This window comes from Bison bison, unplaced genomic scaffold (genome assembly GCF_000754665.1).
Source record: "Bison bison bison isolate TAMUID 2011002044 unplaced genomic scaffold, Bison_UMD1.0 scf7180017864304, whole genome shotgun sequence".
Lineage (NCBI taxonomy): Eukaryota > Metazoa > Chordata > Mammalia > Artiodactyla > Bovidae > Bison > Bison bison.
In genome coordinates this window covers 13,718,685-13,729,634 of record NW_011494876.1, presented here as the reverse complement: position 1 = coordinate 13,729,634, position 10,950 = coordinate 13,718,685, and the positions used below count along the sequence as shown (strand labels likewise).

At 55.8% G+C, this 10,950-nt stretch overlaps 2 protein-coding genes across 2 annotated transcripts in view; one reads left to right on the top strand and one right to left on the bottom strand.

Annotated features, from left to right (window-relative positions):
• The window catches only part of STAB1 (stabilin 1), a 26,300-nt gene extending 25,730 nt beyond the window's left edge, over nt 1-570 (top strand). The window contains exons 64-66 of the mRNA XM_010851938.1: nt 1-141; nt 224-340; nt 420-570. Coding sequence (XP_010850240.1) covers nt 1-141; nt 224-340; nt 420-476 — 315 coding nt within the window. The 3' untranslated portion in view covers nt 477-570. The remainder of the gene's footprint in view (nt 142-223; nt 341-419) is intronic.
• The window catches only part of NT5DC2 (5'-nucleotidase domain containing 2), a 54,096-nt gene continuing 43,630 nt past the window's right edge, over nt 485-10,950 (bottom strand). Inside the window, exons 2-16 of the mRNA XM_010851936.1 lie at nt 8,106-8,202; nt 6,062-6,109; nt 4,312-4,539; nt 4,122-4,196; nt 3,841-3,896; nt 3,662-3,755; nt 3,367-3,495; nt 3,197-3,257; nt 3,002-3,104; nt 2,788-2,889; nt 2,565-2,646; nt 1,264-1,350; nt 1,042-1,182; nt 897-961; nt 485-824 (exon numbers count right to left, since the gene is read on the bottom strand). Of these exons, the coding sequence (XP_010850238.1) occupies nt 563-824; nt 897-961; nt 1,042-1,182; nt 1,264-1,350; nt 2,565-2,646; nt 2,788-2,889; nt 3,002-3,104; nt 3,197-3,257; nt 3,367-3,495; nt 3,662-3,755; nt 3,841-3,896; nt 4,122-4,196; nt 4,312-4,539; nt 6,062-6,109; nt 8,106-8,202 (1,630 nt within the window). The 3' untranslated portion in view covers nt 485-562. The remainder of the gene's footprint in view (nt 825-896; nt 962-1,041; nt 1,183-1,263; nt 1,351-2,564; nt 2,647-2,787; nt 2,890-3,001; nt 3,105-3,196; nt 3,258-3,366; nt 3,496-3,661; nt 3,756-3,840; nt 3,897-4,121; nt 4,197-4,311; nt 4,540-6,061; nt 6,110-8,105; nt 8,203-10,950) is intronic.

Here is a 10,950-nt window from a genome sequence, read left to right as displayed (position 1 = left end):
GTGGTGGCCCCAGAGGCCCCGCCTGTGGCAGTGGGCGTGGGGGCTGTGGTGGCTGCTGGAGCCGTCCTTGGCCTGGTGGCCGGAGCCCTCTACTTTCGTGGCCGAAGCCGGTCCACGGGCTTTGGCTTCTCTGCCTTCCAGGTAGCTGGGCAGGGGGCTGAGGGAGGTGTGGGATCTGGGACAGCAAGGCTGCTAAGGTCTCACAACTCACCTGCCTTTCTAGGCAGAAGATGCTGCTGCTGACGACTTCTCCCCGTGGCAGGAAGGGACCAGCCCAACTCTGGTCTCCGTCCCTAACCCGGTCTTTGGTAGCCATGAGGCCTTTTGTGAACCCTTTGATGTGAGTGGGGTTGGGGGGGTGGCAAGGGGACCTGGGACCCAGCCTCGGCCCAGACACTAACCGACAGCCGCCCGCTCAGGACTCGGTCCTGGAGGAGGACTTCCCCGACACACAGAGGATCCTCGAGGTGAAGTGACGCAGAGGCACGAGGGAGACGGCTTTTATTGCCCGGAGAGGGCGGGACAGGTGGGGCTGGGCCTGATCCAGACAATAAAGGTACTCTCAGCGGATGTGCGCCATGTCACTGAGGAAGGGCGTCTTCATGCAGCCGGTGCAGAGCTGGTCCATCCAGAGCGGCGCCTCGTGCTGCAGGGGGGTGCGGCGCGGGTAGAAGGTGAAGTCCACGCGGTAGTTGAGCAAGCAGCTGAGGGAGGCCATGTAGAGGTCGGAGAAGCGCACCAGCCGCCGCGAGAAGTAGGTGGGGTTGTGGAAGGTGCGGAAGATGCTCCCAAACTGTGCGTTGAACAGCGCCTTGGTGACGCACCTGCCGAAGGAGACACGGGCACTCGGGGAGCGCCCGAGGGGGCGGGGCCTCCTGCCCGGGCCCCTCACTCACCTCAGCTCTTGCCGCTCCTTCATCCAGGCGGCCAGCACCTGCCGCGACTCGGCGTCCTGGTAGGTCTGGGGGAGACGGGTGTGCCAGGTGTGAGCAGCCGGGGGCAGCCCCCCACGCCCCGCCCGCCGCCAGCCGGGCCCCACACCTGCATGCGCTCCAGCAGCCCCGTGAGCGCCTGCTGCCACGTCAGCGAGTGCATGTACTGCTCCGTGTTGATGATGCGGATCTCACGCTCCAGCTCGGGGATGATGGCGCCCGTGCGCCAGCCGTGCCGCAGCATGAGGTCCTGGGGGGCCGGGGAGACTGGGTTCAGCAGCAGCCAGGAGAGACCCCCCCCACCTCCCTCAGGGGGCCCCGGCCCCCTTACCGCCAGGTCACTGTAGAGGTGGTCCCCGAAGTAGAGCACTCGGGGGCCGCGCCATTCTGTCAGCCGGAGGAAGTCAAACAGGTTTCCCTGGGGGGAGGGGGGTACACAGCTACGCCCATTGTGCCGTGGGGGCTCCCCTGGGGCTCCTCTCCTCCAGGCTTCCCCATCCCCCAGAGGCAGCGAGGCCGGATGCAGGGCTGCCCTTTCCCGTGGCCTTGGGGCCCCCTGGCCCTCGCTGCCTCCCCTTCACACTCAGTAAGGGGGTTTGCCCACGGTAGGAAGGCCTCCCCGCCCTGTGCCCTCACACCCGTGCAAGTGACGGCCTGAGTCCACTCTGGGAAACAAACTGCAGCCGTGGCCCCACGGCCGCACAGCCAGCAGGCCACCCCGGCCCACCAATAGCAAACTTCCCTGTGAGGTGCCTGCCCCTCCCGCGCCAAAGCTGGAGAAAAGATGAAAACAGCCAGGCTCTATCCAACATGGCAGAGGAGGCTGGAAGGGGAGCAGACACCGGGGTGGGCCGGGACAGCCTGTCCATGGGAGAGGCCTGGGGAGGGGAGAGCCACAGGGCAGACAGGTAAGGAGGAAGAGTGAGGTGCAGGGGACCCCAAGGAAGAGGAAGTATGAGCGGGCGGAGTGCTGAGGATGTGCCAAGTTGGCAGGAGACAGGGAGAGAACATGAGGCCTAAAGGAAAGTCTAAAACCTGCCAAAGAAGGAAACTCAGTGTTTCCCACAAAGGTGGAGTGGCGCTCCTCAGGCTCAGCGGGAGGCCAAGACAACAGAGTGTCACCCTCACAGCCTGCCCAAGGGGGCCGCCAGCACGGGAGGCTGAGCAGCGGGCAAGGTGGAGGGCCGGGGTACTGCCTGCAGTGCCTGGGCTCAGCACCCAGCAGCCCAAGGCTGTGCTACGGGCCTGACCCCCAACCCCGAACCACTGTCTCTAAGAAGCCCCAGTTCAGCCAGGATTTCCACATTCCATCCAGAGCCGAATACTTCATCACCTCCCGCTCACAGCCACCTAACACCTCCCCACCAAGCACAAAGCCCCTTCTCACCTTCCTAGCCAGCCAGGAAAAGGGGTCCTCAGAGGCCTGTGAGCCGCCCCAACCAGGCTGTCTGGCTGCAGCAGATGGCTCAGCCCCGCTAAGTGGGCGCTTACTGAATGCCTGAGCTACTGAAGAGCTTCACGGCACATGTGAGGAGAGCATGGCACGGTGAGGCCAAGCATCGGGGCTGGGGCCCCTGGGAGGAGACAGAGCCCCAGCGGGTGTGGGGCAGCGCCCACCCAGCTGGCTCTCACCTGCCGGTAGATCTTGCCCTTTTCCAGGCGGGTGATGCGGTCCCAGTGCAGCGAGCCCTTCTCATCAAGTTTCCTGAAAGGCCTAGGGTGGGTTCAAAGGCCTGGGGTGAGGTTCAAGGGCCTGGTTCCCAGACTGTGGCAGAACAACAGGTGGCACGCCTGCCCCAGGACACAGAGCAGCAACCGCGCCCACTCCCGGGGCCGACCACCGGCCAGGCCTTACTTGCGTCGGTCGGTGAAGAAGCTGGGCTTGTCCGCTTGGACGATGACCACGTCAAAGAGCTGGCGCCAGTCGGGACCCACCATGTGCCGCATCCCCTTGTCCCTGGGCGGAGAGGGGCCGAGTGGGGCAGGCGGCCGAGGGAGGCTCCAGGCCTCTGCCACCCAGCTCGAGTCCCTGTCCCGCTTCCGCCCCCCGCGGGGGCAGGGGGGCTTACACGAAGCTGAAAGGGCTGTTGGTGATGAGGAACAGCTGCTTCCCATGGGCCACCAGGCGGCTCAGCACGGCGAACGTCTCGTCCCCTCGCAGGATGTACTTCTCTGGGAAGTACGTGGGTTGGGAGAGAAGGGAGCGGTGAGGGCCAGCCCCGTGCCGGCCCCGGCAGCCGCAACAGAGCCCTGGCCCCCCTTACCCATGTCCCGCTCGATCCACTGGTACATGAGGCCCTTCACGTGCACGTCTCGGATGGCATCCTAGGGGCAGCGGAGGGACAGTGAGGCCTCACTGGAGCCCAGGATGACCTGCCCTGCTGTGTCTGGGCTCCCGTCCACGCCACCCGGGGGCGCAGGCCCAGGCCCTTACTGTCACATCCTTGTAGAGGTGCGCCTGGTCAAACTCCAGGCCGTGGCCCAGGAAGTGGTCCACCACGCAGGAGAGCAGTGCCATCTCTGGCAGCGAGAAGATGTCCATGAACTGCTTGATGGAGGGGCCCTGGGGAAGGAGCACTGGCTGAGCAAGCCCTCCAGCCCTGGGGACCCAAGGGCAGTGTGGCCTTGGGGCGAGGGCTGGGACACCAGGGTGCAGGCACTGCACCCCGGGAGCCCGCCCCGGGAGTGTGCTGAGCGGGTCGCCTGGGCAGCGGTAGGCGGGCACCTACCTTGCCGTAGAAGCCGCTCATCTGGTAGAGGGGGATGTGCTGGGTGCCCCCATAGAGCTCAATCACCTCTTCGTCTGGCACAGGCTGGAGGCCCCTGGATGGATGCACAGAGACCACCAGTCCAAAGTGGTGCTCTGGTGTGAGCCGGGGGTACGGGGCAAGGCCGGGGCAGCACTGACCTGTAGGCCGTCCCCAGCTGCACATAATGGAAGGCGTCAATCTTCATCAGAAGGCTCTAGGGGCACCACGGGAGCAAGATGGGCGGTGAGGCGAGCATTCGCCAACGGCTCTGAGCCAGCCTTTTCCAGCCCCCATGCCCCAGCTGGCTGGTAGAAAGGCACCCCACTCTTGACAAGAGGAAGTGCGGCTTTGAGGCCAAAGGAGTAGAAAGATGAGCCCACCACCGCCGGAGCCAGGTGGCTAAGGAAGCAGTGGAGGCCCCTCAGGAGGGGCCGCTCACCTTCTGAATATCGTAGTGGAGGCCGCGGATGGCAAAGCTGGGGTTGTACTCATACTTCCGAATGCCCTCTGGGTACTGTTGGGGGAAATGGGGCCAGGCCTGAGCCAGCGGTGTTGGCACACCTGCTCGCCGGGCAGTTGCCTCGGGATCCATTCAGCCACCCACCCACCAAGGGCTGGTCTGGCCTCACCTTGTAGTGCTCAACCAGGATGTCGCGGGCGGCATTGAAGATCTCCGGGTGCAGCGTGTCCGAGTACTGGGCCAGGGTGTAGTCGTAGTCGAAGCCGTACACCTCGACGTCGCGCAGGCTGATCTCATTGTTGGCATAGATGGCCGCAGGGTTCAGGAGACTGCACACCTCGGGGGGCAGAAGGTCTACAGGAGGAGGCGCCAAGTGTGAGGCGGGCCCTGAGACACCCTAAGATGGGTGCTCTGAGCTCGGCAGGTCAAACAGGCTCAGAGAAAAGCCCCCCGCCCAGGGTCACACAGGTGGGATAAGGGGCCGATGGGTACCGGGTGACCGTGCTGACGCAGCCCACCAGCTGCCCCTCCTCCAGCCTTTACACGCCCCAGGGGACACCTGGCTATGCGCTGGCCCTCTCCACTTGCCTGAAGCTGGGGTGGGGTCTCAGGACCCCATCACCGGGGTAGGAGTGCTGGCTGAGGCCGGAGCCGCTCAGCTCTGAGCATCTGCCACAGGCCTCAGGGCGAGGCCCCTCTAATCAGGTTTCAGCCGCCCGGCAGCCCACATAATAGCATTTGCTGCCTGAAACTGAACAGGACCCCATGGGGCTCCTGGGCGCGGGAGCCTTCTGTCCCGTTTCTTGATTGTAGGGAGGAAATGCCAGCCTCCATGACCTTCCCTGGGTTCCAAAGGACAGATACAAACAGCTGCTAGTCCGGGAAGGCAAAGGATGCAGACACGGGGAGAGGCAGCTGAGAAACCCCCGAGGCCAGATCTGAGGAAGCAGAGAGCTCACCAAGAGCAGGAGGCGCCGAAGACACAATAAAGTGCAGGCCCTGCACACACCCCTAACAGCAGCCCCACCCTTGGGCCACTCCAACAACTCCTCCCCAATTCCTCCTGGGTTGGATGTGAGGTGGTTTTTCGGGGGCACAAGCCTGCTGTCTCCCCCTTGGCCTGGCAAAGCAATAAAGCTGTTTTCTTCTTCTTCACCCCAGACTCTCAGATTTGATTCTGCACTGGTGCGCAGAGGCTGAGTTTTCAGCATCAAATCTAGCCCCCAACATAGGGCTGACTTGAGAATGTATATAGTCAAAGCTATGGTTTTTCCAGTAGTCACGTAGGATGTGAGAGTTGGACCATAAAGAAGGCTGAGTGCTGAAGAATTGATGCTTTTGAACTGTGGTGTTGGAGAAGACTCTTGAGAGTCCGTGGACTGCAAGGAGATCCAACCAGTCAATCCTAAAGGAAATCAACCCTGAACATACATTGGAAGGACTGATGCTGAAGCTCCAATACTTTGGCCACCTGATGCAAAGAGCCAACTCATTGGAAAAGACCCTGATGCTGGGAAAGACTGAAGGTGGGAGGAGAAGAGGGCAGCAGAGCATGAGATGGCCAGGAGCATCACTGGCTCAATGGACATGAGTTTGAGCAAATCGGAGATAGCAGAGGGCAGGGGAGCTTGGCGCACTGCAGTCCATGAGGTTGCTAAGGGTCAGACAGGACTTTGACTGAATAACAACATTTGGTACTTTAAATTAAATGTAATCAGTTGTAATTCTGTTATTGTAACCAAGTTTCCTTACACTGTAAGTTTCATTACACTGTAATCAGATGTTTAACCATGCCTTTCTAAGTCCTGTCATTTATAAACAGTTACTGTACTCTGATGCGTTTGCAAAACTGCTTCACCTTCAAGAAAATTTATGGGAAGGACCTTATGACAAATACAGGTCTCTAATAAATTTCATACCACGCCGCTGAGCTGGGTGTACTGCTGCACGTTCGGTACGTATAACAACTGGATATAAGCGATACAATGTATGGCCTTTAGTGTTCCCTCATTAACATACCTCTGAGCCTTCTCATGACACCTGATCGGCTTTTCCCCAACGTGGATTAATTAGGCACATACAAAGGAGACCCGGTACCGAGGGACATGATCTACATTCAGGTTGAACTGGACAGATATTTTGATTATCAATGCTTTCTACTGAAAGATTTGCAATCAGAAGGGGAAATGATAAAAGTGTGCATGTATTGAGGTATGGGGAAGTCACTGGCTTATATTAACACATGGTTTAATTTTAAAAAGTGGCCTGTTTCGTGACCTCTCACAAACGCACGTTATGTCTGCTTTGCCACTGATGAGGGGAATGCATTTACAAGTCAAAGTGGAGGACAATGGTAAAGCTAAGTGACCACTGAGGATGTGATTTCACATTCCCGTGTTTTTATAAACTTGAAATTTCTGAGCTATGTCAGACTTGGGATGCTAAAAGGATTTAAAAAGTCCCCCAACCTCTTCAAGATTTCAGCTAAAGACTGCAAGGATTACACCTGGATCAAGGCTGAGTAGAGCCCTTCATGCAAGGAAAAGCATCAGAAGTGGCAAAAGTCCTTTTTAAGGACGTTACTCCTCGGTGCGGCCTCCCCTCTGCTACAGAGGGGCCCATGGGCCTGCTTTCATCACAGAAACAACACAGACAGCAAACAAAGCTTTGGGTACAGACTGGAAACCTCACTCAGCATGGAGGCCCCAACCTACGAGAAAGGCCGAAAAGATGGACTGCGCCCTGAGGAAAACTCTCCCCAAGCTATGCCAGAAAACTCGTCAAAAAAGGAACGTCTTCCAGTTGTGGCTCCTAGAAGTGGGCTAGGATTGAGCCCCTGTGAAACGGCATACGAAGGCCCTTCCTGGCTCCTAAGAGGAGAGAGGGAAGCATTTCGTGGCACTGGAAAGCTGCAGGTGGACGACCGCATGTAAACCAGCGCCGGCGGGACCCGCCCTCAGCCCACACGTGCAAACACGACGCCGGAACCCAGCAGAACAGCCTCCGATGGAGGCGCACCCGTGTCTGCTTAGGCCAGTTTCCCAAGACAATACAAATAAAAATGAAGAAATGGGACCCAAACTTACAAACTTTCGCACAGCAAAGGAAAACATAACAATGGCAAAAAGAAAGCCTTCGGAATGGGGCAAAATATTTACAAAGGATGCAACAGACAAAGGATGTATATTAATTGCCAAAATATACAAACAGTATAACATCAATTCAACAAAAAGAACAACCGAATCAAAAATTTATGGCAAAAGACCATAAATAAGACATTTCTTAAGAGAAAACATATAGGTGCCAATAGGCACATGAAAAGGTGCTCAACATCACTAATTATGAGAGAAATGCAATCAAACTGCATAAAGGTACCACCTCACACAGGTTAGAATGACCATCATTAAGAAGTCTACAAGTAACATATGCTAGAGAAGGTGTGGAGAAAAGGGAACTCCATCACTGGTGGTAATGCAAATTGGTACAGAAACGATGGAAAATGGAGTGGTCAGAAAAATAAAATAGAACCACCATATGATCCAGCAGTTCCATTTGTGGGCATGTTATCAGTCAAACCATAATTCAGGAACATCCTTGGTGATCCAGTGGTTAGGGATCTGCCTGCCAACGCAGGGGACATGGGTTCGATCTCTGGTCTGGGAAGATTCCACACGCTGGAGAGGATTCCCTGATGGCTTAGTGGTAAAGAATCTGCCTGCCAATGCAAGAGACGCAAGAGACCTGGGTCGATCCCTGGGTCAGGAAGATCCCCTGGAGGAGGAAATGGCAACCCGCTCCAGTATTCTTGCCTGGAGAATCCCATGGACAGAGGAGCCTGGTGGGCTACAGTCCACGGGTTCACCGAGTCAGACACGACTAGAACATGGCAGGGCAACTAAGCGCCTGCACAACTGCTGAGCTCACACACTGCAAACACCGAGCCCCGCTCTGCAATCACTGCACCCGCTTGCCCTGGAGCCCCTGGCCCTCGACAAGAGCAGCCACACGACGAGAAGCCCGTGCACCACAAGTGGAGAGCAGCGCCGAAGACAAAGCGTGGCTAAAATAAACACAGAAAAACCCATTTACAAAGATGCATACACGCCTGTGTTCATGGCATCACTGTACACAACAGCCAAGAAACAGAAACACATTTCCACTGACAGACGGACGGGTAAAGATGTGGTGGGTGCGTGTGCTTAGTCGCTCCGTCGTGTCCGACTCTTTGCAACCCCATGGAATAGAGCCTGCCAGCTTCCTCTGTCCACGGTATTCTCCAGGCAAGAATACTGGAGTGAGCAATCTATCCCTATCCCTTCTCCAGAGGATCTTCCCGACCCAGGAATCAAACCAGAGACTCCTGCATTGCAGGCAGATTCTTTACCAGCTGAGCCACCCGGGAAGCCCCTAAAGATGTGGTACATTTATACAAAGAAATATTACTCAGACATAGGGAAAAAAAGAACAACATAATGCCACTTAAGGTTGCAACTAGAGATTATGATACTAAGTGAAGTCAGAAAGACAAATACCATATGATATCACTTATACGTGGAATCTACATAGGGCATACAGAGAAGGCAGGCAGGGAAGGTGGGAGAGACAGAGAAACACGGGCGGGAGGAGCTAGGGAGAAAGAGGGAGGGAAGAAAGGAGAAAGAGAGGCAGAGTCAGGGGGAGAGAAGGGAAGAGGTGAGGGAGAAACAAAGGAAGCATGGGGGACAGAAAGACACAGGAAGAGCAAGGGGGGCAGAAAGAGGGTGTGAGGGGGGAAGGCGGAGGGATGGGGGAGATGGGAAGAGAGAGGGAGACTGAGACGGGGAGAGGCAGAGAGCAGGAGAGGGAAGGAGGGCGAGACAGAGACAGGCAGGAGACTGAGAAGAGGGGTGGGGTGAAGGCAGAGAAGGGGAGAGAGGGGGCAGGAGAAACAGTGGTCAGAGAGAGAAAAAGGGAGGGAGACACAGTGACAGGGAGGGAGAGAGAGCCGGGTGGGGGAGAGAGGGAGGAAGAAAAGAGAAAGGAGGAGAGAGAAAGCCAGAGAGAGAGGAGGAGGGAAGGAGAGACAGAGATAGGGACGAAGGGAGAGAGAGAAAGGGAAAGGGAGCAGAAAGACAGAAAGAGACCAGGAGACAGTCAGAAAGAGGCCAAGAGATACACAGGAAGAGAGACACCGAGGAAGACAGACAGGTGGAGAGGGTGGGAGAGAGAAAGCAGCAGAAAAGAGAGGGAGAAAGATCAGGAGAGAAGGAGGGAGGCAGGGAGAGAAAGGGAAAGAAAGAGGGAGGAAGTGAGGGAGAGGGAGAGGAGAGAGACAGGGCAAGAGAAACAGAATGAAAGACGGGAGAGTCAGGGCACAAACGAACACACCTAAGAAGCAGCCGTCATCTTCTGGGCTCCAAACTCACTGCACATGGTGACTGCAGCCATGGAATCAAAAGACGCTTGCTATGACCAACCTAGACAGCATATTCAAAAGCAGAGACATTACTTTGCCGACAAAGGTCTGTCTAAAGGCTATGGTTTTTCCAGTGGTCATGTATGGATGTGAGAGTTGGACTGTGAAGAAAGCTGAGCGCCGAAGAATTGATGCTTTTGAACTGTGGTGTTGGAGAAGACTCTTGAGAGTCCCTTGGACTGCAAGGAGATCCAACCAGACCATCCTGAAGGAGATCAGTCCTGGGTGTTCATTGGAAGGACTGATGCTAAAGCTGAAACTCCAGTACTTTGGCCACCTGATGTGAAGAGCTGACTCACTGGAAAAGACCGTGATGCTGGGAAAGAGTGAGGGCAGGAGGAGAAGGGGATGACAGAGGATGAGATGGTTGGATGGCATCACCAGCTTGATGGAGATGAATTTGAGCAAGATCTGGGAGTTGGTGATGGACAGGCAGGCCTGGCGTGCTGCTGTCCATGGGGTCGCAAAGAATTGGACATGACTGAGTGACTGAACCTAACTGAAGAAACAGCCTCACAGAGAGAACAGACTTTTAGTTGCCAAGGGTGAGGGGAGGAGGGAAGGGATGGACTGGCAGTTGAGGGTTAGTAGAAGCAAACTCTGACACTTAGAATGAACAGGGGATGCAGGTTAGATCCCTGGCTGGGGAACAAACATCCCACATGCCTTGGGGCAACTAAACCAACTCGCCACAACTAGAGAACCTGCGAGCCACAACTATTGAGTCCATGTGCTCTAAGCCTGTGCTCCACAACAGGAGAAGGCCGAGAGCCGCAACCAGATAAAGTCCACACGCTAATGAAGACTCAGCTCACCCAAAGAAAGAAATAAATGAAGTCATATGTTTAAAACAGTGCGGGAAAAAAAGGACTGAGAAGTATTGAGAGCAAAAATGGAAACCAGAGGCGAGGCACAGATGGTGGAGTAACAGGACAAGGAATTCACATCTCCTAACACAGTGTAAAGAACAATACAGCATGGGAACCTGGAATGTTAGGTCCATGAATCAAGGCAAATTGGAAGTGGTCAAACAAGAGATGGCAAGAGTGAATGCCGACATTCTAGGAATCAGCGAACTAAAATGGACTGGAATGGGTGAATTTAACTCAGATGACCATTATATCTACTACAGCAGGCAGGAATCCCTTGGAAGAAATGGAGTAGCCATCATAGTCAACAAAAAGAGTCCGAAATGCAGTACTTGGATGCAATCTCAAAAACGACAGAATGATCTCTGTTCGTTTCCAAGGCAAACCATTCAATATCACAGTAATCCAAGTCTATGCCCCAACCAGTAACGCTGAAGAAGCTGAAGTGGAACGGTTCTATGAAGACCTACAAGACCTTTTAGAA